Source organism: Falco naumanni, chromosome 7 (genome assembly GCF_017639655.2).
Source record: "Falco naumanni isolate bFalNau1 chromosome 7, bFalNau1.pat, whole genome shotgun sequence".
Lineage (NCBI taxonomy): Eukaryota > Metazoa > Chordata > Aves > Falconiformes > Falconidae > Falco > Falco naumanni.
Window position 1 is genome coordinate 72,023,075 of NC_054060.1, and position 27,338 is coordinate 72,050,412.

A 27,338-nucleotide genomic window follows, 5' to 3' on the forward strand; every position below is an offset into this window, starting at 1 on the left:
CTCTGCAACTTTTGATGGCTAGAAATGCTCAGGATCCTGATAGCTGACAGACACCAGGTTCCCAGGTAGATCTTAAAATAGTACTGGATCTTTGCAAATTTAGCCCAAATGCTGCGTCTCACTAAAGGGCAGAGGAAAATTCTGCCTGTTAAATCTGTGCCATGGCCCAGCCGATCTCAGAGAAAGGATTATCAACGTTTTAACAGAAGCATGCTCTGAGTGACAGGGAGCTGATCTTAAACTAACACAAACTGCAGTTCCTGACTGCACCAGTTTCTTCTTGCTCTGAATAGAGATGGCAGTGCTATGAATGTATGTTGTCTCTGTTCTTTGCTAGCTATTTAGAAAGAGTGAGTGACCAGGCACAAAGCCCAGAAGAGAGTGCTGATTTTTGCAATATGGCATACATATTTTGCAAGCCAGCCTGCAAACTGCTTATCACATTTTTGATGCTATATACATAAATATTCATAATTAATCTGTGCAAGAATAGAGGGGAAAGCTTCTAAAGAACAAAAATAGCCCCTTCAGGCAGCTCATACCAGTGACACTGATCCTCGGTATTTCTGAAATAAAAAAAGAGCTTCTTTGCGTAGATTTTGCAGTACTCCAGAATTCAAGCTTCCTTTTTTCCCCCGTTCCTTCAGGATGTGAAGGCGACCTTGTTAACAGAGATCAATACCTTGAATCTAGAGCTAGAGAGGTGGAAATAAAGGCACCAAGTGAGAGATGACATTTCCAAAGCTTAAATCTCAGAGATAGCAACCCTCATTTTGTCTTCTCCAGGTCTCTTTCATCTCTAGGCTTTTTCCCATGTCTTGGTCTCAGGTACCGGCAGAACGCTGACACATGGCAGGTGGGAAGATGTACGTGCCTGTGCTTTTCAGATCGAAAGCCTGAATTCAACTGGGGCTACATATCCTCAGAGACAGCTTCATCCCTTAAAGGTGGAAGGACCAATTAGCCAGTCCTTGGGACTGCTTGCAGCCGTAAGCCAAACAACAGCCAGGATTGGTTTAGATTAAATAAATCACAGTTTATTCAACATCAAAAGTGGAATGTCTGTGAAAATAGAAATAAATTTAAAACCTTCATGAAGCTGTTCAGGCTGCCCCAAAGCCCAGCGGGTATTGGACATATTTATTAAATAGAGGCGACTATAGGAAATGGGATGGCAGACAAATCTGACCAGCTGAGCTCTGCCAGGTCTTTGTTTTCCATCCTTGTCTGACTCAGCTTTTCAATTTGATGCTTTTACTCCTGGGCTGCTTGGCTTGCCTGGCTGACACCTTTCTGGTGCACAGCTTCTCCCTGCTGTCTGTACAAACGAGGCCCGTGCCTTCAGAAAACTGCCAGCCCTTCTGCCTTTCTGAATGGGGGTGCTTCTTCACAGCTGCCTTGGGATACCCTGAAACCTATTTTTAGGACATCCCTTCATGGTGGCTTTAAGTGTTGCTTTTTAACAGCCCCTACAAGAAGTGCGGCACAAATGCAGTGTTCAGCCCAGATTTTTCAGTGCACAATTCTCTCTGGCTTGGCCCATTTCCCCTCTGCCCACAGCACTCCATCGTGCCCCAGCATGGCCACAGACACCTGTTTCATAGTGTATATAAGGTCACTGAAACCATCTAGACAAACATATGTGGGCTGACCAAGCAGGACAGGGGTTTAGTTTTTCTCTTCTCCAATAGATCTCGTCGAGTAAGTGACAGGCACTCCTTGTGCATTCCTTATGGCTCCTTCCCGTGTCCCAGATGTGACCTGCTCCCTGCCCATCTGCTGGCTATCTTGTCCCCAAGAGATCATTTCTTATTGTGCCATTTACGGAAAGGAAACAGGGTATTTCAAATGTGCATTTTCATGTGCTTTATAAACCTGCATTGTACTGCGTTCCACTATGTGCATCCGACAGCTCCTCTCCAGGGCTGAGGAGCAAAAGCCAGACCGTTTTGCACGTATATATTGGATGCAGCCAAACAAATGCCACTCCTGCCAGGAGGAGATGTCATCGGGGGAGGGCAAGGCACATGCGGCTGTAGCTACAGCGGCAGTAGATGCACTGCAGCATGATCCAGAACCACAAAAGGCAAAGGGAGTTTGTCAGTTGTCTTTCACAGACATCTGGCACTTCCAAAATTGGGGGGTTTTCTCCATCTGGCATCAGCCAAGACTTACCCTGTGCAATGAATATCCTGAAATTCAGACTTAGCAGACCCCAACGGTTCTAAAAAATCTCAGCTTTGAGGCTTTTTTCTCAATACATTCACACACCCAGTACTGGTCCCTGCTCTACAATCATTCTAATCAGCCTCTTAGGCAGCCTGAGGGCCATGAAGCAAGTGGAGTTTTCCAGAGCAGCATGCCTGTAAAACAGCAAGCATGTTGTGCAAGAGTAGAGGTGTGAATATTAATGTGAAGGTTGATGCTTCAAGTGTGCTTACTTGCCTGGTTGCAGGATTTTATGCAGCATTTAAAATATATACTGCTCTAGGGCACAGGGAGAGAAATGGATCAAATGAGGTGAGCCTCACAAGGCAAAGACTGTAACGAAACATGAAGCAAACATGCGGAGATAAGATGGTGCAGTACACCGGTCTTGGTCCGCAGAAAAGCAGATGATGACTGGATGCGCTGAGTGCAGGATGCAGGCAAGAGGAAGAAATATTAACAGTGCAGGAAGTTTGCAGGAGGCTGCAGCTGTGGGGAGAGACTCCCGTGCTGGGGCTGATGAAACCCAGGAAAGGCTCGGGCAGCAGCAGAGGAGGAAGGGGCAGAGGTTCCCTCCGCCAGCTGCTTCTCCGGGAGGAAGGAGGCGGAGGTGGGCGGCAGGGCCGGGGGGCCGGGCAGCTCCGCACCAGCGCTGCAGCCGCAGCGGGGGCAACCGAGGTGCCCGGCGTGGGACAGGAGCGAGGCTGCGCCCCGGCTGCGCCTGGAGAGGCCGGGACAGCCCCAGGGCTGGGTCCCGGCAGCGCCGCCTCTGCCCCCGCTGCGAGCGGGGCGGGGAGCGGGGCATCGCCGGGCGAGTTTGGCTGCACCATGCGGGAGCGCTCCGCCGGGGCAGCCTGCCCCCTCCTCCTCCTCCTCCACCTCCACCTCCTGCCGGGCCGCGTCCCGCCGAGGGGTGCAGCCGCCAGCCCGGGCGAGGGGCGGGCTCCGGGGAAGGGCGGGGGGGTGGCGAGGGCGTGATGCTGCGCTGAGAGGGGGTGGCCGGCGGCGAGGGGGCATCCTGGGGAGAGGGCGAACCGCGCGGGGGGGGGGTGCGAAGCTCCCCCCGAGAAGGAGACGGGAGGGCAAGGGAAGGGGCGCCCCGGGGAGGGGAAGGGGCCGCCCGGGGAGGGCAGGGGTTGGGAGAGCACACCCCGCAGCTCCCAGCCTGCCTCCGCAGAGCCGCGCCGGGAGCCGCCGGACGGTCGCCTGCCCACCTGGGGAGGCCGGGAGCGGCAGGGGCACCCCCCACCCGCCTCATCTTTCTCTCCTCCCCTCCGCCGCCTCCTTCCCTCCCTCCCTGCCCGCCTGCCTGGGATGGTGGCGGAGGGAGCCGGGAGCACCCGGCAGGGCGGCCCTGGGCGCTGGGGGCGGCTCGCCCCGGCCCCGGCGCGGGGGGCGGCCCGCGGGGGGGCTCGGCCGTCTCGGGTCCCCGCAGCCCCCGCCGCCGCCGCCGGTGATGGCCAAGGATGTCCTCGGAGGGGGAAGCCGCGGCGGCTGGTGAGAGCGGGCCGGGCAGCACCCCAGCGCCGGGGGCCGCCGCTGCCGCCGGGCGGGAGGAGGTGAGCGGCGGCGGGGGCGGACGCCCCGGGCCGGGGGGGGACCGGGCGGGGGCAAAGGCAGCTCCGGGGCGGCGGGGCGGGGTGGGTAGCGACCGCGGCGGGAGGAGGGTGCCCCGGCTGGGGTGTGCGCGGCGCGGGGGGAGCCCCGGGGCCAGCCCCAGCCCGCCCGGCCGGCTACCTGCAGCCGCGCCGCGGGGGCGGCCGCCAGCTGCCGCGGTGCGGAGCGCGGTGCGGTGCCCCGCCGCGCCCTGCGCTGCCGGAGCCGCCCCCCGGCCGGACCCGCGCCGCCGTGCCGAGCCCCCCGGGCCGGCGGGTGGGCGCAGCCGGGCGGCCGCTGGCTGCGGGGCTTTATCGACGGGCCCCCGGCACCCAGCCCTGCGCCGGCTGCCGGGCTCGGGGCGGCGGCTCGGGCCGCGGCTCTCCACCGAGCCGCGGCAGCGGGGGAAAGGGGGCTGCCCAGTGGAAGTTTGGCTACGTAAGCCCCTTGGGGTCTGGCCTAGGAGAGCCTACCGCTTCCCTGGGACTTCTGAAACGGCCAAGAAAATTGCAGCTCTGCGGGGCGCTGGTGTCACCGGAGGGAGAGGCACACTGGGCTGGAGAAGGGGTTTGCAGCCCGGGGCTCGGCGGCTTTCAGGTGCTTTCGGCCAATGGAGGAGGTCGTCCCCCTCCTTTTTGCATGGGGCCTAGGCAGTCCTGTTGCCTAATCTGCAATAGAAAACACGGTAGAAAATACAGCTTAATATCTTTCTTCGGATCAGCTGTCAAGCGCGCTCACCGTGGCCTTGCACATCATAGGGAGGGAATGACGGATACATCTGAGTGTTGACACAAAATCCTGAGCCACAAAGCACTGGCCAGACAGAATTGCAGGGCTCTGTGGCAGTAGGTGACAACACGTCCACAATCATGCACACTCGGGACAGCAAGCTGCCTTGTTTTAGAAATGCCTGAGATTTTCTTCTGTGCTTAATGTAGCCTTTGCTCCCAACTGTTTTGACAGGTCTGCCATTTACATCGTGTAATCCATGCACAGATCATGGAAGTGACTGAACTTTCATCATGATACAGAGTTAAAACCAAATGTAGATGCTCCCAGGGGTGCAGACAGCAGCCTTAAAGCAGGCAGAGAAAGCTGAAAACAAGTGAAAGCAACCCTGGAACATTGCTGTGTGCAGTTAGTCTGCTTCAAGGTTTTGTTAACAGGTCCCATGGCTCATCAACAGTCTCATAGTCCTGTAGTCAAAAGCCAGTAGCCTCAACAAAGCCTGTGTGAAGCTGCAGTATACTTAGGCTAAAACCAAAGAGCTCTTTTTTAAGTACCTATAATAGAAAATTTACTTTGCAGCTCAGGTTGAAAAAACTGTTCTCCATGGGTGAAAATTAGAGTTTTCTCCTGTACAATTGCTTTTTAAACACCTGCAACACAGTTCACCATGAAGAGCTGTGGCTGGATCCAGGATACAGCTGCTGTTGCAACCATAGAGCTCCCCAATGTAATTACAGCCCTGCAGAAGATCAATAGATGGTTAATGCTGGAAGGGAGTTTTTGATTTATTTGGTTTATGACCAGGAGCTACAGAAGGCTTTCCAATATATCAAGTCCACCATAAAAACATCCAAGCCATTTCTAGACATGAGAGCACTTGATCTCTCTGCTAAGCACATTATATCTTGCTTCACTCATCCTGTTCTCAGTTTTTCTTCTGTTCCAACACAAACATTCGCACATTTCAGTCTATATCTCAAATGCCTGTAACAGTGATATCTTAATACTGCAGTCCTGCGATATTGGTCTTTTCCTCATGTTTTCTCCATGTCAATGTAAATAGACTTTTTGCACCTGGACACTTGCAGTTGCATTTAAATGCCTGGTATTAAATGGGCATTTAATGGCATTCTTTATTAGTCTTGTCATTTATGGATTTCACTTAGATCAAATGCATGGGCTGAAGTTGTAACAGTGGCTGAAAATTGCCTTTATTGGGCAATAAATCAATTTGAGAGGAAACCGTGAGCTACTAACAGAGAATGTGTCTAAAGTCTAAGTTTTTATTCTTAAAAGCAGGACAAGTGAAGGTGCAGCTGCGGAACAGGAAGGAGAGAGGCAGTTTGGTTACCTGTCACAGCCCTTCTCCTCTTCTGCCAAGGGCCACTTAGGTTTACTGCTGACTTTGCTGAATGTCAGAGCAAGCCCTCAGATTACCTGCCAGTTTTGATTTTTTCTGTTGAAATACCAGTTGCTTGAGCTGGATGACCTGGAAAAGCCATGCTTCTGGTGTTAAGAGTAGGATTTTACTATCCCATCAATTCTTGCAAAAAAGAATTAGGATCTTTGAGGGGAAGGAGTGTAAAGGATGTGTTTTCCCAAATGTTTCAGCAGTTATGGCTATAGATTGATTCTCCAGACATAGTCGCCTTTACTTTCTGAGGTAGCAGAACCTGCTGCTGTGTACTGTCCCAATTAAGCAGTGGGGTGGCTATTTCTCTTGTTTTACTTCTTACTGTCACAACCTACACTGACGGGTTAATAGTGACTTTTCTGTTTACACCTCAGCTGGGAAATGGTCTTAAATATTTAGATCTTTAAAACTTAGTTGGAAATTGTGGGTTTTTTTCAGGAAAGTAGAGCTGGTGAGTACAAAGCATTTATTTGCTACCAAAGGCAAGTAATCACCGAAGAAAGTCGAAAGCAGCAGCCACTTGACATTTTGAAATACGTATTTGTCTTGCCTGTAGCAGCAGAGTCAAACAGCAGTTGTCCATTCCTGGTTTTATCTTCTCTTCCATATTTAAGAACTTTAATTGAGCATGACATACTGTAATCAGTTAAGCTATTTAAATAAAAGAGGAAAAATCTCATAGGTCGATGTTCCTGAAACCCATGGTCATCAGCTCACTCATGGAGATGATGCAAAGAGAGGCCACCTAAACTCTCCTCTTACTGCCACTGTGAAATGCAACAGGAGCTGGTGTGAGAAGTGCCGTTCGTGGTCACAGCAGCACCAAGGGGTGTTACAAGTTAACAAAACAGACATACTGATTGTTGGTAGGCTACAGCTTTGCAGGTTGTCAGGTCAAAAGATAACAGGATCCTTTCCTCTTAGGTGTGCCGCGGGAGAGACACTCTTTACTTGGAGAATTGACTCCATTTAGTTCCCCAGCATTTTTATGCCTTTCACCAAGTATGAACATGAAACACATTTATTTTATGTTTATCCTAGGTCATTGAAAGCATCAGGCATAAAGCCCTTCGTAACTTAGACTGGGTAGCTTTAAATTGTCCCCATTTACTGGCTGTCATACTCATGTGGATGAGAGGTGGTGGAGGATGTGAGGCAGAAAACCCTCCAGGTCTATCAGGCCTGCTGTAGGTGCACCTTCCTCACCAGCAGATCCTTGTGGTCTGATGAATCCCACCCCTCGCAGATCTGTAGAAGCCCATTTTCTCCCCACCGCCTCTGTGACATCCTCCTCTTCTTCTAGAGGCTTGTTGTCATCCTCAAGACTTCTGTGCTCAAGACAAATCAACCCAGGAGTAGGGGATGGAGAGGAGAGAGGGTGCAGGGCCTGTGATGGAGGTGAATGTTCCCCACCACCTTTTAAGCAAAAGCTGCAGAGGGACCACTGGGTACCAGTTTCCAGAGAAGGACTACTTCCCTTGTCAAGAGCTGCACAGGGCACTGACTCAGCAGGCACTGCCCAGAGTAGGGCAGGAGATGTGAGATGTGGCTCCTAGGGAGGCTCCGCTTTTCCTTCCCTTCAGCTCTCCCAAACCTCATGCAAAAGACCTGCTCAGCTAATGCCCTGAATGATAGCTGTCAGCCTGGTGGAAGAGTGTCATCATCCCAAGTGAGCATGGTTGGCCAACCAGTTATTTTTTAGGCAGTGCATGATATTCCCCCTCTTGAGTGAGGTTCAAACAGGGCAAACCCCTTTCTACCCTTCCTGCCCGTAGTTTATTCAGCAGACAGAAACCAAGGAGGGCCCTTTATTCCTTGATCCAAATGGTCTCCCTCATAGAGACAAAGGAGAAAGTCCACCAGTAGTGGCATTAGAGGAACTGGAAAGCTTTTTTCATGATCCTGCATTTCCAGGCAATATTTGTATTGCAGATCCTGTCATAAGAAAATCCATGCTGAGGCATCACATAATTTTGTCTGCTTTTGTTCTTTTTGTTGTCCCGCTTTATCTTCTGATCACGTCTGTTCTTGGTGCCTTGAAGTTGGCTGTCTTCTCTGCACTTCACACAAGAGCTGTCAAAACTTTAAAAAAAATAGATAGGAAACATCAAATGGATGTGTCTGAGCTCTGAAGGGCAGCCAGGGCTCCAGCTGTGTGGGCTTCTACAGGCAAAGTCTCCTGTCCTCTCCAACAGAGTGCTTCCATACTGCCATGTCTGAGACTGAAGTGTGTTGCTCCTTCTGGCTGACTTCCCTAATTCCCTCCAGCAGGGGAATTTTTTTCAATGGAATGCTGGGCTGGAGCAACTGGGGAGCTTGTGGAGCTCTGCCATTGTAGGGTTCTGAGGACAACTGGGGCACATAGTTGTTAAGTATGTAGATGTTGCCTCACGGGAGAAGGGGAGACTAGGTGATGTGGTGGTCAGTCCCCTCCAGACCTGGCTTCTAATGCTGTTCTCTCAGGTGGACAGACAGTCACCTGATACCAGTGGAAAAGCACACTTTTTTGCAGCCCCAAATACCCTCCTTGTTCTTCTTTTCCTAATTCAGAGACCTCATAGGGTCATCTCCCTCCAGAAGGGAAGTGCAGATACCAAGGATGCTTTTCAATCAGTGCAAGCCATTACAAGAGCAAGGTAGGAGGTATCTTCTCCCTGGGAACCAAACACGAGGCTTCCCCTCATCTGTTTCTACACCTATGGAGAAGATAGCTCAAATTACTGCCAGCGCCCCAGGATGCTGCAGAAACAGATATTAAAAAGAGTTAAATGTCCCCGAGTAGTCTGTGATGAGTAGGGCTTGTTTCTACGTGTGTCCTAACACATGGTGGCAAGTTAACACGTGAAGTAGTGGCTGCCGAGCTATCAGCAGCACTGTAAGGCCTTTTCAGTTGTTACTGTGACTCTGTTGTGATACCATAGATAAGGCTGCGTTTGATTTTTCACTTGCAGCAGGAGTTCTACTTTTCAGAAAAGCATGGTTAAGTAGTTAATTAGTTTTTAAGTTCTAATCATGGAAAATATAGTTCACTCAGGAGTTCGCTTTCAGACTTTAATCATTCTTTGGGATCCTCTGAGCTTGAGAACTGTAAAGTTAAAAATAGTACGTAGTGGAACTTTGTTGAGGTCACAGTCGCTGTAACAGCTTTGTTAACTACCCAAACTCTTAACGGGGTAACTTCATTTAAGCAGCATTAGACAGAGTAGCCGATGAGGTGTTACGGCAGGGATGCTGCCGGCAGCAGAGCCAGCAGGGTCTGTGCCAACAGGAGCACACGCTGCAGGTCAGGGGTAGAGGCTGCCTCCGAGAGCCGCCCATGCCAGCTCCTCCCTGAGCGCTGACCGCTCTGCCCACAGCACATCTTGCCTGCAGCCACAAAAGCAAGGAAGAAGAGTGCCTGAAACGGGCAGATGGCAAGTGGGAAGGCTGGAGGAGCCTGGCTGCGTGCAGCACCAGTAGCTCAGCAGCACCAGGAGGCTGGAAGCCTTCCCGGAGCAGAGTTAAGGTTGTGAAGCAGTGTCTGGTGTACCTGGCAGCCACTCTCACGGTGCCACACGTGCCACTGGGAGAGGACAGAGAGGCTTACACCCCACCAAATGCCTGAGCTTTTGATTCCGTGGCTTTACATCAGGTGAATAATGTACAGAGAATCCCAGCTTGCACATGGTGCCATTTCTATACAGCTGAGGTATCGCACATCCCAGTTCAGCATCCAGCTAGCAGAGGCCTTGTTATGGAAAGACTGGTAACACTGGGCCTCAGGGAAGACAGGGGCTGGAAACGGCTGCCTGGTGAGAGCTGGGTCCGGCAGGGTGGGAGCTGACAGCAAAGGGCAGTGAGCAGGTCACAAAGAGTCACGCTTCTGTCAAGGAAGCTAACAGCAGGTAACTGGGGTGACCTGCAAATGTGGAGTCTGCATAACCCAGCCTTACCAGGGAAGAGGATGGGATCAGCCAGAGACTTCTGCAGGTCACAGTGTATTTGGCTGTGGAAGAGAAGTGATTCGTGGATGTGCATTTATGGCTGGAGGCCACCTTCATACCCATGCAATTGGTTGCCCTTAGGAGCTGGACTGGGAATTGTAGAGTACAACGTTCGATTGGTGTGGGAACAAAAGTGATTCAGTTCAAGGCATTGGCATCTTACTTTGAGTAGCTCTCGCAAACCAGCAAGGTGTGTCCTGGGGAACAAGAGCGAGAAGAGCCTGAGTGTCCACAGGCACAAGCCGTACGGTCTCCCCCCACCTTGCAATGGGCAGAGGGAGCACGGAGCACCACGGAGGCCAGGGTGGTGGCATCTGCAGTAGGGTCCTGCCAGCATGCGGGTCCCTCTGAGGACCAAAAAGATGGAGAAAAACCTCCCCATGGCTGCCTGGAGGTGAGGCGGCCTGCCAGAAGTGCCAACACCTGATGGCAGAAGGGCTAGTGAGGGCATGTGCTGAGAGGGCAGGAAGGATCGTCTGTCTGCAGGCCCGAGGCGTGCTGCGGTCATCTGGGGGGCACTGTCAGCGGGCTAGGGCGGGAGCCAAATCCCCTGGTGCCCCCCAGCTGGTACTCGGAGTGGCAGGATGCAACAGCTCATATGCAGATGAGACATTTTCCTGGAGAGTCCTGCTGCCATGCTCATGTGAAAGTACTTTATAAATGCTATTTTTTCAGTGTCTTCAGGAGCTATAAAAAAATGTGCTGAAGCCATGCCATGAGTCAAAGGCAAGTCAGGAAATAAAATCCAGGTGTCCTGGCTCCCAGGATCCCTTTAACCATTAGATGTTTCAATGAATTCCCAGTGAAGTTTTCACCTGCTGTGCTGTCACATGCTATTGCAGAGTGTCGCAGAGGAAGAACAGAGAAGAGAGAAACAAAAGGGAGAGAGAACTGGTATTTATGGTGAAACCTCATTTCTCACAGGGAAGCATTAGCTTCTGGGATACTACCTTATCTTAACAGGAGCACCATTGTAAAAAAAAAAACCACCTGTCAGTGCTGAGGTCCCAGCTGTGTTCAGAAAGGTGCAGAGATGGGGAAACACCCCCCCACCCCCAAACCTGACAGAGCAGCTGAAGCCTGAGTGGTGGCTGGATGTTATTGTGAGGGATGGTCAGCTCAGTGGCATGAGGGACCTGGCACAGCCGCAGCCTGAGCTGCAGCAGCTCGGCACCATGGGGCTGGCAGGTCCTCCGCTGAGGTGTGGCTGTCAGGGTCCGACTGAGAGGTCACACGTGGGAACTGGGAAGGCTGCAGGTTGATAGGTTGAATCACAGAGCCACATTGTTCTGGTTTTACTAGGCAAAAGGATGGCATTGCAAATGAGTGAGAATAAAAATAAAACTTTATGATTCTGGACGAAACTGGATTCACAGTTCCCTTTGAAAGACTTCCCCAGACTTCACTGGAGCTTGGATCAGTCCTGGATCGTATTTCTTCTGAGGACGTGAGAGATCCTTCTATTCCCCATTTAGATCTCAAAGTGTTCCTTTAGAGTAAGCAAAGATTAAATGGTATTCATAGTAAGGAACCATTTTTCTCATTTGCAAAGTCTCTAAACAGAGGCATTCAACAACTAGTTGGCAAGTAGCTGGTGAGGAACTAACGCTCCTTGGGCTTCCTCCTCACAAAGCTGTCTCCACCTGGCTCCCCACTCCTTTCCCCGCGAAACTGGTCCGTGGCTGTTGTCCAGCCCAGCTCCGGGTCAGTCCCTCATTTCCCCATGCTGACACTGAGGGAAAGTCGGGCAGGATACACAGGACCATCCTGTGGCAACAGTGAGAACATTGAGGCGCAGGACATTTGCAGGGACCTGGGAGCGGGCAGGGACAAGCTTTAGAACACCACTGACCTATGCCGTAATATCCGCTACTGCAGGCTGCGTGTTTCCGCAGCACAGGAGAAAACACACCTGCTCAAGCCCTGCCAGCTTCCTCTCCCTGCTCGCTCCTCTCCCCTGGAGAGCTGCATCTTGTGAGCAAAGGTGGGTGCAAAATAGGTTTTACAGGATTCCTGTTGAACACAGCTGGAACTTTGTCAGGCACATAGAGGGCTACTCCCCATCTCCCATCCCCACTGTCCCCCACCCTCCCGGACTGAAGTGATGGGAGCTGGTCCCACCAGCCCTCTTGTTTTCCCTTGGCTGGTGCCAGTTTGCCCTTCATGTCAGCAAAGCCACCAGTAACACCAGTGCCATCAGCAAGTTGCACCTAGCTGGTCCCCTGGGGCTGTGGTACCTCTGTGTTGCTTGTGGCTTGCCCGAGGGTGCAAGGAGCTGGGTCTGGCTTTCACAGGCTGGAGCACGCTGGAGCCTGCTCCTGCCAAGGTGAGGGTCACTCCACTCTGCAGCCGCAGGCTGGGCAGAGAGATGGGTGCTGCCGCCAGCCCTCACAGGAGCTCCCTGTGGTGCAGGAGCAAGGGCAAGGGCACCTGCCTAGAAACCTCTGTGCAGCGGGGCTGGCTGCTGGCTGCGGTGGGGGGCAGGTGGCCGGCTAGGCGTGAAGCAAGCTGCAAAATCTCAAGCAGCACAGCTATGGTTCATGCCAATCACTGAGTCTCGCTAATTGGCAGTGGCTGGGAACTGCATCCCAGGAGCTTTCCTGAGGATATGTGATGCTTTTATCATTGACTCTTAAGTGCTGAGGTAAGCCACGTTGTTATACCTGTAAAATTTACCCGGTGTCTTCTAGAAACCACCAATATTCAAGGCGGGGGAGTGGGTAATATGAGCTAAGCACGATGGGTGCTTAAAGTATAGAAAAAAGAACCATTCCTGGAGCTACTCTCTTGCTCTGAGGCAACTCAAATCCCAGCTTTTCTTTCCTGATGAACTCATTCTCATCACTGACATTATTGGGAAAAATCCTCTGCCCCCAGAATACGCTCTTTGTGTTGCTGCTGAGTTGGAAGCCAGTGGCAGCAAAATCAGCAGTTTGGGGGGAAAGGGGATAATTTTGTTAGTGTAGCATTTTTTTGAGCTTGCAAGAAGCTGCCACAAAAATAGCCCTCATTTCTATTTTGCAAATGGTGACCACTTTGTTGCTAGGATTCCTTGGCACTGAAAATGTGACTGCATGGCTTTCCTTGCAGCAGCATGTAGGGGCATCACCCGCGGATGTGTCTAGGGCCAAATTCTTCAAGCCACTCACATATGTACCCTTGTATTTTAGTGAGTGGCTTTCCCATCCTGTTGCAGTATGCAGCCTGTGTATTAGCTGGGATCCAAATGCCTTTCTTCTTTGGGATTTCCTTTATTTCTGCTTGAAGAACTCAAAAGTATCCTGCAAGATCTACCGCTGAATCTGACATTTTAGCGGACTGGAGGCTCCTTCTGTCCTGACCTCTGCTGTCCTCATCTTCAGATGGTGGCTTGAATTCATGAGGGTGAATGGCATGAAATAACAAGCTGTCTTTATATGCTGTTTCAGAGGTGTCCTAGCATCTGAAATTCAGGTGCATCAGCAAGATTCATGCCTTTTCATGGTTTGTCTCATCCTGCAATAGGCTTTTCTGGGCAGAAGATGTAATGCTACCATTTTGTGCACCTTCCCACCCTGAGACATTCCCCCTGACAGCTCCATTGATGGAAGGAGGAGATTAAATGTCCACAGGGATTTAAACAAGAAACCAAGCGATCCCAGCTCACCGCAGGAGGGCAACTGCCGAAGTGAATGCCTGAGTCAGATGCCACAAACACGTGGAGTGCACACAGGTTATTCTCTTCAAACCAAGTAGCAGCATTTCCGCTGGCACTGGCATCATGGTCCCCACCTGCAGGAAGTTTTCATTCTCACAGGACTTTTGTGACAGAAGAGCAAATGGTGCATGCAAAACATACATGCATCAACCAATGTGATACACGTTAAAGGATTGCAGGGAAATTCTCTCTGTTGCAAAATGGCTTTTTCTGGTGCCTTCTACCCTTTATATTTCCCTTTCCCTCCATGCTAGCAGCCATACTGAGGGCACTTGCTACCAGCTCAGCGTGAACTAGGGGGTAATGGGCTTCTTGCTGTTCAAGATGGATGGCAAGAGGGATTTTGTTTCAAGCTCCCCAGGAGGGGATTTATGAGATGACTGTTGTGATATCTCCCTTTTCCCTCGCCAGGCCTTATTACTGATGCCCCATGCAGCGCCCAGACTGCATGTCACATGGTGAAAGAGCATCATACACCAACATCAGGTTTAACACAGCCCTGCAGGCTCCTTCCTCACCGTACTAATGAGTATCTGACCTAGGAGTTAATTTAGCCTTAGCAAGCAGTAAGAGGTTGTACTCTGACTCTTCTCCTGCAGCTGTCTTCTCCCTAGTCACCCCAGACTTCTTGGGCCTGTCTTTCACCAGGATCACCTCAGGAGCTAGAAGATGATATCTGCACACACATCTGTTGTGGCTGCTCGGGGACAGGTGGTAGAGATCTCCTTGCTCTTCTTGCATTGTCCCCGTCCACTGCACAAAAGGTGAAGCCCTTCTCAGCACCAGGGGTTGGTCCTGGCCTCAGTGCTCACCTCAGTTATGGTCAACAGCACAGTGCAGGACCTGCCTAGCAAGGACTCAGTGGTCCTCTCTGTGTTATGTCCTGCCACGTCCACCAGGAGGTGGGATATTTTCCACCGCCCTGTCTTGACCAAGATGGAAGAGTCTCCCAGTTAGTGACAAAAATCTGTTTTCATCCAGGCAGGTCACCACCTGCCAAAGTACCTGGCTTGTGGTTATTGATCATTCTTTCCCTTTCATGTATCTCATTGGACTATATTCATCACAAGCATAAACCTGCAGAGGCAAATGCAATTATGACTGGCATTAATTTATCCACCATTTTTTCTTCTTTCTTCTCTACTCCTATTTCTTTTCTTCTAGTCCTCTGTCAGTGTTTCCCCAACATTTTTTCCCCTTGGGCAGGAAGATTATTCTTGCTAAATAAAAGAGGAAAAAAGGAAAAGAAAAGATCGACTTGACTCTTTTCTCACATGAGTAATCCTGAGCTGTAGGGTCATTTTGTTGTTGAAGACAGTGATAAAGTCACCCTGCAGCCCTGAAGCCGGGTCTTGGCAGAGAGCAGGAGAGTGCTGTGATACCACACATCTCACTGAGACACAGCTGCAGCGTCAGCGCTGCAGCATGCTGTCACCTCCGTGGGAGACTGCCCTGATTTAGCACAACCTTATCCCACCAACCTCAGACTGCGGGGAGGAGATAGGGGCATAGATCTGGCTTTTGGAGAAGTTCCCAGTGGTGAGAAAGGAGCCGTTCAGGAGTAGCTGCTTTCCAGGTCATAGATGGGCCGGGAGGACTGCTGGTTCATATGATGCTTTGGTGCTTCCCCCACTGATCCACCCTGGTCCTTTCTCTGGGCTGGATTCCCTCCTGCCCCTGCCCAGGCTGGTCTCCATCCTCACGTGCCGGAGCCCTTCCCCTGCCTCAGCGGCACTGGCATTCAGAGCATGCCTAGGCTATCCTTTTCTCTCCTCCACCTCTTCCCACCTTCTGTGTTTCCCCCTCATTTCTCTATTTCCATTCGGACCACGTCTTCACTACCCTCCGTTTTCTCTCATTCTTTCATTTTAGACATGATAGCATTTTGCTTCAGCAAAATTGCAGCTCTTGAGGTCAGCCACCAAGGGCAAATGCATTTACACAGGGGGGTTTAAAGGACAGAAAATGCTTTTGACATGATTTCCCCAAAAGAGAATTTTAATGCTCTTGAAATTGGGGAACCCAGATATCTAGCTGCGAACCAGACACAGACAGTCAAACTTGGGCCCCAAACTGTCCACAAAAAAAACTATTAGAATAAATTCATGCTGTAGCAGCATATTTTCTGCTTATACAGCTCATGCTGGAGTTTTCAAGGAGACCGAAGCATGAAATCTGACGGAAGAGGAAAAAGCCATTTTGTCAATAGAGAGCTATGAAGAAATAGTAAACATAAGGCAAAATTATATACCAAATTTTTAAAGACTGTGACTCCAAAATAATTTGGTCCATTTCCTTTGGACTTCACAGGCTATTTCTCCCCCTCTATTTGGGTCAGTTTGGCGACTTTCAGTTCAAATTTATGTTGCCAGTCAAAATCAGAAGTGGAGAAAACAAGAAGTTTATCGTTGTCACCATAACCATTTGCATGCCATAAGCAGTACTGAGGCAGCCAGAAAAAGAAGAGATGCTTCAAGCCCACACTGCCATACAGCTACTTTTGGAGTAAAATAGAGCTACTGATGAAGAGCGTACAGCAACAGCAAGCTAGGTGACGATGTGCTGCACTGAAGCTTTGGTGGGGGTTTCCCTTAGTATTATGTAGGGCTGCATGTGGGATTACACCTGGCAGTGAGTGCTGGAAGTGTGAGGAGCACCTTGGTGTCCGCATAACAGCCACGGCCTTGCTTTTGTTATTGACACTTAGCTTTGTGAAGACAGTTTTCTTGTATAAGTTAATGACGTAATTAGCCATTAGATTGGCAGAGTTCTGCAGGAACAATTACCAGAATTGACACTATCCACTGGAATTAAGCATAAAATCACTGCTAGTAACATTTACAGTTGGCACAAACATTGGCACGCTGGTCTGTAAGGATGAGACAAGCATAGTCCTACAGAGGGATCTGCTTCATTTGATAATTTCTTTCTTCAAGCCAAAGCCAAATCTGAAGTTATACATCTCAGGGTGGAGAGTGCAGCCAACCCTTCAGCTGTCCTCAGAAGCGTTGACTCAAAAAATACCTGGGAGCAAAGTGGACGAGTAGTTGAACATGAACTCCCAGGTTGGTGCAGTGCAAAAATCTACTAATGCAACTGTTGGAGACAGTAAAAAGGGGGAATGGGAGGTGATTTTATGTTTTGGCATGATGACTGTGAAATAAGTGCTGAAGTCCTGTATCCACTTGCAGGGGACATATTTAAGAAGTACCTAAAGGCGCTGGAGAGGAAGCAGAGCACCAAAAAGAGCTAGAGCAGTGCAGTGAAGGACTTCAAGACCCTGGCCCATTTGAACTGTCAAAAAGAAGGCTGAAGGGTGTCATAATTAGAATGGAGAAGTATCTGCAGAATGCGAAGGCAGTCCTGCGAAAAGAGTCTCTCAACACCCAGAGAATGGGCATCCCCACTGCCATGAATGGGGGCTGAAGTGAGACAAAATTACAGTGAAGGGGACTGCAGGTTTTTTGTTTCTTTTAGTCTCTCAGTTAAAGCAGAGTGTCTTTATGGAAGATGAATTTTTGCCAGCCACTAGTTACTTTACTTGGCTGTACATGGGGCTGCAGAGTGAAATTGCATTGCCTGTGAGATACAGGAGCTACAGGGAGAAGGCGCAGTGTCTTCCAGTCTGAAGGTGTAAATGTAGTTTGGGTTGTAATAGAAGCTGAACCTTCCTGACCCAGAACAGCCTTGCAAAGTTGGTAGGAGAAATTTCTGTGACTGCCTGTAAGTGCTAAACAACCATCTGGCTGTTTTAGTGTAAGAACCCCCTCCATTGCTGAGGGACAGCTGCGTGGCCAGGGGTAAGTCCTGCTATCAGACATACTTGCGTCCGGAGGGCAGCAAAAGCACCGAGCTATCGCTGGTAAAACAGAGGCACCAGAATTTCAAGTTAGGCACCCAAAACCCTGGGCTGGTGGAATAGTCTGGGCTTCTCTGAGTGTGGCCCTTCTTCCTCCTGCTAACGGAGAGGCTGACTTGGAAGAATGGGGACACCCAGACCACCTCAACCTGCGCCCCAGGAAATTCATTTGTTCATATGTACTCATCGAGAGGAAGGGACCTGGAGACACAAGCACAATTTGCTCACCCATAAATACATTGTTCTGGTTCTCTTGCATTAGTCCTACACTTCAAAAATGCCTTTGAAGGAGAAGTCAGGGTTTGAGTAGGGGTAATTTTTTTGCATTCTCGGCGACCCTCAATGCAGTTGCTTACAGGCTCACTTAGGATGGTTATCAGCTACAACTTACCTACCCATGTCTTCCTTCTGGTTGCTTGCAGGCAGTCAAGGGATGCGTCAGGGAGCCAAAATCCTGCCCACCAGCCCCTTGCTCTTGCCACCTGAGCATCTTCAGCTGTAGTTGCTAAGTGAGGGACATGGCAGGCTGTACACTCTCCCTCTGCTCTCTCTCTACCCCTTTTACACTAGGCAAGATCAACAGCCAAAATCTACACACCACTACCACACAGAGCACGTTGTAATGATTTTAATTATGGTTGCTGCAGCCAGAACCCAGCCTGGCTGTTGTTGAGCCTGGACGAGCGCTGGGTGGGTGTGCCTGCGCGAGGGAGGCTCCACGCCTTGCATACCCGCTTTTGATCTTGGGCATCTGCCATCGGAGGGTGTCTTTGAAGGCAATTGCCCTTTCAGCCACTGCCTGGATGTTTTATCATTTGCAAACTAAGTTTTGCACAGAACTTCCTTGAAGGAGAAAGAATTGAAATGTTGCCAGCCTGGAAACTCCTGTCTGCTACAGGTGTCGGTTGAAATTCCAGTTCTCTGCCAGCAGTTAGGGCTTTCCAGACTATTTTCCAGCAACTGCGGCTACAAATTAAATAGCACCTATCATTTAGTGTCTCAGAATGCTCCATGCCAACAGACAGACGACAGACCATGGGAGGATGTGGAGCTGCCTCTTCGTTTTGCATGGTACACAAATCCTTCACTCTGCCTGGAAATGACGGGCCAAAAAAACGCAGCACAAATGTGGAGCAGCACTGCAGGGTGAACTGTCTGGGGCCAGGGACACTTGGGGCAACACTGTCCCCAAACCTTGTTCTTCTCCGCAAGGCTCCCAGCATGGGCTCTTGCAGTCCTCCCTGCACATGCCACCTCTCACCCATCGCATTTTCCTCATTTGTGCTCAGATCTACTAAAGATTTGGGAATATTCTCTTGTTGCTGTTCTCAAGTGTGGAAGAAGAAAGTGAATTTTGGCTTGTGATGATGGATAGTTCAGGCAAGAGTTAGTAGGGGTTTCCAGTCTAGTCTGGTTTAAAGGGAAGGGAGGCTTCTGGAAGCTGTTCAGCAGCATGCCAGAGTGCAGTGAGACGTTATTTACAGTGAGTGCTTTAAACATGACTTGAAATTCACAAACAATAATAGTGACAGCTCAGCTGTGCTTCTTCACAGCATCCCATCCAAACCAGGAGATTTTTGCAATTTGTATGTCATCAGAGTTGTTGGGACATTATGAGTGAAACATCTGATCTGGCAAAGCCATCCCTCTTCACAGAAGTGGCTGTAGAATCACAGCATGGTTTGGGTTGGAAGGGACCTTAAAGACCACCTAGCTCCCACCCCCGCCACGGGCAGGGACACCTCCCACCAGCCCAGGTTGCCCCCAGCCCCGTCCAGCCTGGCCTGGGACACTGCCAGGGATGGGGCACCCACAGCTGCACTGGGCAACCTGTGTCTCATTTAATCTTCTGTCGGGAGGTTTCTCAGGTCAATGCTGAAAGCAAAGCTCAAAGGAAAGCCCCCAACAAGCAGGAGAGGAAGGTCATCTCTCTTGATTTGCTTTAGAGACCCCGATCCGCGAGTCCTAGCTTGGAGGCAGAGCCCTGGTGACTGAGCCTCTGTTCTGGGACAGTCTCTGGCTCCGGCCTTCTGTCAGGTTCTCTGTCGTTGCTTTCTTCAATTATGTTTCTCTATTAACATTTTCCAGGGGTTATGCTTTTGTTCCACATCAAAACAACACAGATCCCACAACATTCCTCAAAGGACACAGCTCCCGTTTGCTGGCTGGCCCAAGTTATAATGGAAATTATTAGTTTCCTTAAGCATTTATTGTACTCATCCAGAAATACAAGCTTGCCCTGTTTTGATCTGAAACTACGCACAGAAAGGAGAAAATTCCACGTAGTACCACAAGCATCATGCTTGCTAGAAGGTGGTATGTTAATTAACAAAGTCTGGGAGCCACTTGTTTAACATATTAATGAATTTGTGATGCAGAGAGAGATGGAAAGATATAATTCCTTATTAGATTTTTGAATGTCTGATACTTCTATTGTAATTCTGGTTTATTTTGTGTCTTTCTTACAAACACTCTAATAGTGTTTCTAATAGTATAATTGTGTTAGATAATTATTTCAGCAAAGGGAAGGAGAAATAAGGGAATATAGGCTAAAAGAATGTATTCAGAATGTGAAATAGGAGGGACAGCTGTCAGGTTAGACCCTGGGAAAGAGATCTTTTTATAATCAAGGAACTGCAGAGAGTGGAATCTGCTTAGGAACAACGGAAGATATGAGGCAGTGGGTCAGAAAAGCTAGGAGAAAAGAATCATGTTTTTTTCCAAAGGGTTTTGAACATGAAGGCCCTGCTGGACTGGACTGGTAGGTGTGTGAGTCAGACAGATGTGGCAGTGGGCTCTGGGGTCTTCACTAATGCAAGGAGGAGAGAAGCTGCCTTTTTTTACAGGCTGCAGTGGGAATAGTGGAGGTAACCTGGCTTGGGCTGATCCAGCACTTCGAGTGCAGTAGGTTGAAGACCATTTTTGAAGTGTTTCCGGAGGACGCATGCAGAAATGTAATCTTGGACCGGCAAGCCTCTGAGCTGCTGCTAGCCCAGCCCAGCCCAGTGCTGCTCCAGGACTGGTGAGACCAGAGTCATCTCTTCCCCCGAAGAGGAGATGGCATTTCATGGGGCTAAGCACATTAGGAGGCATTTGCCCGCTCTGATATGGCCACTGATAGCCCTAACCAGCAGGGCTGGTTGATTCACTCCTTGGGCAGAAGCCAATCTGTGGGTTCTAAATTGGACCACAGAGCTGCAGAGAGTGGAGAAGCTGTTAGTCAAGGGAAGTGAGATAAAGGGAAGGTGGGGATTGCAATGCCTTTGGCAAATGGTGCCTTAACTGACGTGGGACAGTCCTCTCGGGTGGCTGTGCCCCGGGCCAGGCTGACAGCACTTCGAACAGCTCATGGTAAAAATTGGGGTTCCCAGAGCTGCACGAAGTACTTAAGCACTCACCTTACCGTAAAACTGACTGCTGGGCATCTTTTGCTGGGTCCACTGGGATTCTTCACAGTATTAACCAAATGCAATTTTACATGACAGGTGCCTGTGGAAACCTGAGTGTGAACTTAAATTCCTGTGTTAGAATATTGCCCAGCTGTTTTCTTCTGCACGGTCCCAGTGGGTGGAGTAGAGGGATGTTCATTTTTAGAGTTTTCTTCACCTCAGAAAACCAGGAGAAGAAAGGTAGAAGTTTGTAATTGTTCATTGCAATCTATATTTTTGCATTACTGTAGCACTTAAAAACTAGTTCTGTGTCAAGAAGAGACAAAGAATAGAAGACAGTGAATCCCAGCGGAGTTCCCACGAGTCGGGAGAGCCTGGGGCTCTGACCTGGGGTCCAGTGTATGGCTGTGGCAGAAGCCTGCATTGGGGCAGTAATCACACTGGGACAGAGCTGTGGGTATTTGACAAGAGTTTCAAGAGATGAAACTCTCCATGACTGCACGTAGACTCAGGGATTCCCACCCAAAACTCCCATAGCTGTTTTTCAGCCGATTTGGGGACTGCCTGAAGCTACTTTGTGGCTTTCCTCAAGATTTCCTGCAAAAAGCTAAGGAAAACATCCTTATTCTTACCCATACTAAGGTCTTTTCACTGTCTTACCTACAGAAATAGTTACGTACCATGTCCTTTATAACCCGCTTGGCTTCTCTACAACTGTTTTGGCCACTGTAAAGAAAATACAGCCCAGAATAACGACTCTTTATTCTGAGACACACACATACAAAAGGTTTGGGCTAAGAATAGAAATTCTTTACGTATTCCTTCTGGATGCATCAGGAAGAATCAGGGGCCAGATTCTGCCCTCAGTCCCTGCAGATGAATGCTGATGTAGCTCCCTAAAATCAATAAAATTACTCTACACTTACACAGTGTCAGATTAGAGGCTGTGAAATCAAAACAAAACCCCATGAAGTCTGGTTTGGCAGTGCTGACAGCAAAACATAAAACCCTCTATAGTTACTTAGAAGTGGTTCTCTGTCCCAGGAAAAAAAAAAAAAAAAAAAAAAAAAAAAGCAGTATTAAATCTGACCTCACAGCCCTGCAAGGTTAGATGCTAATGCTTCCATCTCATTGAGAAGACAGTAAACTCTTTTTTTCTAGTGGCACCCCGTGCTATTATTTCTTTAGTCATAAGATGCTGCTCCTTGAATTCCTTGCTGGTTCAAGATTGCTTACTGAATCCTAACTGCCGTGGGTCTGAGATAAGCTGTACTAGGGGAGAACTTTACCCATGGAGAAAGAAGGAGAAGACATTTCCCAAGCCTAGGATCTGTTGGCATCTACAGAGCAGTTTGATGTGTTAGAGGTGGCCCCTTGGGAGGAGTAACAGTGTGCTATTTTTGCATGAAATCAGGCTCAGCAGAGGGCATGACGATGCACGAGTAGCAGCGTGTATCTGCTTTCTCACTGACATTTCCTCAGAGTTAGGGGGGAGGCAGAGGATGGCAGTAATAAGAGGGATGCAGGCAGCCCTCCACATCACCTTCCAGGGCAGCAGGGGGTCTTGCTTCACGCACTTTCTGCAGATGGGGGGCTGCCAGCCAGCAATCTAACTCATGCTGCTGCTGCTCTTTGCAGGGAGACAACTCCATTTCCGCTGGCTGCTTGGCTCGGTTTGGTGTTTTTTATTACAGCCCAACATAGCATGACAACGCAGCTGATTCACTGCGCCGTGGCCAGGGTAAGGACGGCAATCATGCCATCTCAGGGGACGCAGTGGGGAGTACGAGAGTGCGACTCCAGCTCTACTCCCAGATTGACTTTTTGGGACTTGAAAGAGAGGGATGTGCTATGTTTTAAATATTCATGCGTATACCCTTAGCTCCAACTCCTAAGCTTTCAGGTATTTTAGGTCAGATCTAGTCTTCTAACCAGCCTGAAGCTATGCTGCACCGTGCTGTAATCCTGACAATTTTTTCAACTAAATGCGCTTGAATCTAAGTAATTTTCCCAATGGCTCACCTCCAAGAAAAATGGTGTCGATCATTTGGCAGGTTTCAGGGTTGGGTGTGAGTCAGCTGTGAGTCAGGCAGCACCTCCAGCTCCACGACATGCTGGTCCACCTGCACTGGTACAACACGTGTGGCCATGGCCCGGCGATGGCTGCTGCTCCTGAGCCTCCCTAGCAGCACTGCCTGGGAGCCCAGGTGCTGGAGAGTCCCAAAGCAAAGGGGCGCGCGCGCAGCCCCCTGCTTTCAGCTGTCTGTGTGCGGTGAAGTCCTCCCGGCTTTGGAAGATGGTGGGGTGCTCAGGTGATGCTGGGTCCAGGCAGGGAGGAGACGGGGGCCTGTCTCAGCCCTGCGGGGGGACCCATCTGCCGTGGTGCAGGCATGGCAACTCACTGCCACACAAAGAGCTTCCCTCCCCAGAGCCAGGAGGAAGCAAGGAAGGAGCTTTGTCCAGAGGCCTCTGTCTCTGGCATGGTGTTTCTGTTTATATTCACATTTATATTAAGTCGAGTGGTGTCCCAGTCCTCAGGCTGTCGAGAGCAAAGCCAGACACAGTCTTGAAGGCAACAGTCACCGTGTGTGTTGTGCAGATTGGCGTGACTGATGGGTTCCTCGCTCTCTCTTTGTCTTTCTCTCCCCCTCCCCGATGGCATGACTGAAGCAACGCCCTGTGAAGCAGTCCCTGAGCGCTTGCATGTGCCGAGAGTCGCACTGGAAATGCCTCCTCCTCTCCATCCTCATGTATGGCTGCCTGGGTGCTGTGGCCTGGTGTCAGCTGGCCCGGGTCACCAAGCTCAGCTTTGATAGCTCCTTCAAGGGCAAGTCCATGATCTACCATGACAGCCCGTGCTCGGACGGCTATGTCTATATCCCGCTGGCCTTCCTCTCTATGCTGTACGTGGTGTACCTGGTGGAGTGCTGGCACTGCCACGTCAAAAGAGAGCTGCAGTACAAGGCGGATGTGGACAGTGTCTATGAATGCATCAACCGCATGCAGCAAGCCACTCCCTGCATCTGGTGGAAGGCCATCAGCTACCACTTTGTGCGGCGAACCCGGCAGGTGACCCGGTACCGCAATGGCGATGCCTACACCACAACGCAAGTCTACCATGAGAGGGTCAACACCCACGTGGCTGAGGCGGAGTTTGACTACTCTCACTGTGGATACAAGGACATCTCCAAGGAGCTCCTGGGCCTGGAGAGCTACACAGCCACCAAGCTGAGGTTCACCAAGTGCTTCAGCTTTGCCAACATTGAATCTGAGAACTCTTACCTGACTCAGAGGGCTCACTTCTTCACGGAGATCGAGGGGCTGGATGACTACATGGAGGTGAGGGAAGGCATGCAGCTCAAAAACGTGGACTTCAAAGAGCTTATGATGGCCTATGGGGACCCCAATCACCTCCCGTGGTACGTGTCCCACTATGCTTTCTGGGTGGCAGCTATCCTGATGATCTCGTGGCCACTCAGGGTACTCATAGAGTATCGGACTGCTTACGTCCACTACCATGTAGAGAAGCTGCTGGGCCTGGAATACACGGCACCCACCGTGGCAGAGGAGCCCTTGTACCGGTACCGCATGCCCCGAGATGCCACGCAGGACAGCACCGAGCTGGAGTGGCACATCTGCACCAACCGGCAGCTGATCCCCAGCTACTCGGAGGCCATGCTCATGGACCTGGCCGACTCCCCGGCTTACAACAGCTATGCTGTGTGCCGGTACGGTGAAACAGCCCACGGCTGCGAACGCTGCAACCGTGCCTCCAGCACCTCCTCCATCTTCTCGCGCCACGCTTTCCACAGCTGCAGCGGCAACTCCCGCCTCTCCCTCAACACCAGCCGCTTCTCCCTCTGCCGCGTCCACGGCTCCCACAGGACAGGCCTCTGGAGGAGCCACAGCAGCAGCATCGCAGACCGGGGCTGCCAGGACGAGCAGTGCTGCTCCTACTCCAGCCAGCTGGCTGTCAATGAAAACCCCCCAACCTACCACGACGCCCGCTTCTTCCCCGTCCTGATCGTGCACAGGCCGGAGGGGCACGACGGGCAGCATTTCTACGTCAGGCGCTCCTCCTGTCTAGAGACCTCTCTGTGACAACCTCTGTGGTTTCTCAGCTCCTCTGTACCCGGGACAGGGCGCGCAGAGGTGCCACCAGTGGGGAGCCTGCAAGCATCAGTCCCCATAGCGGGTAGGCAGGACGGGCATCAGCTCTTCCCCCTGCCATTGCAGGAGGACACAGTTGCTCTGACCAACAGCTAACCTCATTCCCAAGAGCTTCTCCCCCTCCTTCGACTGGTCTCCCTAAGTCCTTTGCTCCCCTCTTTTTTTCGCTCTTCCACCCCTCACCCTTTCTCCGCCTGTCCTCCCATCCTGCCCTCGGTCTATTTGTTTAAAGCTTCAGTCACGGTATTTGCTGCTGGAGGATTTATAAAGCCTGTGCTTTGCAGTATGTTTGCCCTCTTGGATGCCCTGCAAGGTAAAAATCTCAGAGCAAGGTGAGAGGCACATGGCCAGCCAGAGTCAAGTCAGAAGGAGAATTCAGATCTGCAGGCGCTGAGTCACCTCCTGCAAACCCCAAACAAGGCGCTTTTTTATTTGTTCTATTTTCACAGGTCTTTTTTTCCTTTTCTTCTGTCATTTATTCTCTCCTTTCTTCATGTCCTCCTCCCCTCGCTTTACTCTCATCTTTCTTTTTTTCCAGTTTTCTCACTTCTGCTTTCCAGTTTTTCTGGGGGTTTGCCAGTGAGGACGTGTTTCAGGGTGTAATTGCCTCCTACTGGGCAAAAATAAGGTTATTCATGGCACGATTGTCACTGACTGCTGACACAACCACAGACTATGCCCCTGAGAAGTGCTGAGGACTGTCTTTCCAGAGCAGTGACGTACACCGATAACACAAACCCCCCTTTGCTCACCTTGCCCTGCCTGATCTGCGGCAGAGACACGGCTGCGTTTCCAGTTGTACTTAACCTTGTCTGGCTCCACCCCTGTTAGCAATCCCTGGGAGCTGTGATGTAGCTCAGTGCCCTGTTAGTGCCACTGTTTTTAGGACTGTGGGTCTTGTTTGTGGTTGTTTCACTCTTACCACTTTCTCGGAGCAGTATGGGCTGGAAAGGGGAGAGGGACTGGAGTAGGAAAGGTAAATATGGTATTAAACGTCCCATTGACAGTCTGGAGTTGTTAGGAAAACTCTTCTACCCACAGCATCTATTAGAGCAGTTGCAGGACGGCTCCACGTTACCTTTCAGCTTTCCATGTGCCCTGGGGAGGGCTTTTGGCCCGCAGCCCACTGCCGCCTTCCCACCTTCCCAGGCGAGATGCGGTGCCACCCCAGCCCCAGGCGAGGAGCGCATCTGGGAGCCAGCCCCACTGGCCACTCCTGCTGGGGCTCCAGGCTCTTCCTGCAAGGCTTCCCCTGGAGCAGGCGCAGCACCTTCCAGAATTAGTCCCAGCCATGCCAAACACAGAAGGTGTCTGGTCCTGGCAGAGCGGGCCGCTGCACTGCGGGCTGTGGGCTGCCCTCCTGGACCGGCTGGAGACCCCCTGAGAGCCCAGAACCGACCCGAGAAGCTTATGGCCACACTGAGGAGCCACCAGGGACCTTACACCTGCCGAACCTCCATCCCACAAGGGATGGTCATACACTGAGAAAGCTCCATACCATTTTGTCGTGTGAGTGGTGGAGGCTGTTATCCACAGTGATTCCCAGGAGAATGCAATGCGATTGCAATAGTCACTTCCGAAAACAATGTGTTGTCACACCTTACAGTAAGTAGGTAAGAAACTGAGCCCCCAGAGGGGCTGGCAACAAATGCTTCCTCCCAGGTCCTTTCCATGTGTATCTACATGTAATATGAGATTTGTAAAGTCATATTAGTATGTGTAGATTATATATAACTCTGCGTACTTATATGGTGATTTCTTATGGCATTGACTGTTGCACCGCGTTAAATACATTCTGTTTCGGTTTGATGACTGTTTTGATGTGCTGTGTTTATTTCAACTCCAGAAATAGAAACATCGGCAGTACCTGGCTAACCTGCTGCAAATGATGGCACCATCAGAAAGGTTGTTTAAATTCGTATGAGCCTATCTTTTTTAATGTAAATACTTTATGTATGATTTATGTGACATTTTCATTCTGACAGCTTGGCATTTATCGCAAAAGATAGATAACACATATGATGTGTTAGTTTATCACCTCTAAAAAAAGAATAACCATCCCAGACATGTGGAGGAACCAGGTTTGGGCTCGGGTTAATGATTGTGGTTGGGCTGGGGCCAAGCCGGATAACACTGAAACTTAGAGAAAAATCCAAACTTAGATCCACCCGACAGTGACCCCGTCCTAGTCCCCCATCTACACTGTGCCACCTACCACCCCCAGGCAGAGCTGGGAGAGTTTGGGAACTAGGAAAGGATCAGGCCCGAACTCAAAGCTCAGACTCATCCCTGA

The 27,338-nt window shown here is 50.5% G+C and overlaps 1 protein-coding gene across 1 annotated transcript; it reads left to right on the forward strand.

Annotated features, from left to right (window-relative positions):
* The first annotated feature begins 3,516 nt into the window (after nt 1-3,516).
* LOC121092079 (transmembrane protein 151B-like) lies at nt 3,517-26,822 on the forward strand. The gene is made up of 2 exons (XM_040602526.1): nt 3,517-3,767; nt 23,546-26,822. Exons 1-2 carry the CDS (start codon nt 3,675-3,677, stop codon nt 24,974-24,976), a joined length of 1,524 nt encoding a protein of 507 aa, XP_040458460.1. The 5' UTR covers nt 3,517-3,674; the 3' UTR covers nt 24,977-26,822.
* The last annotated feature ends 516 nt before the right edge of the window (nt 26,823-27,338 follow it).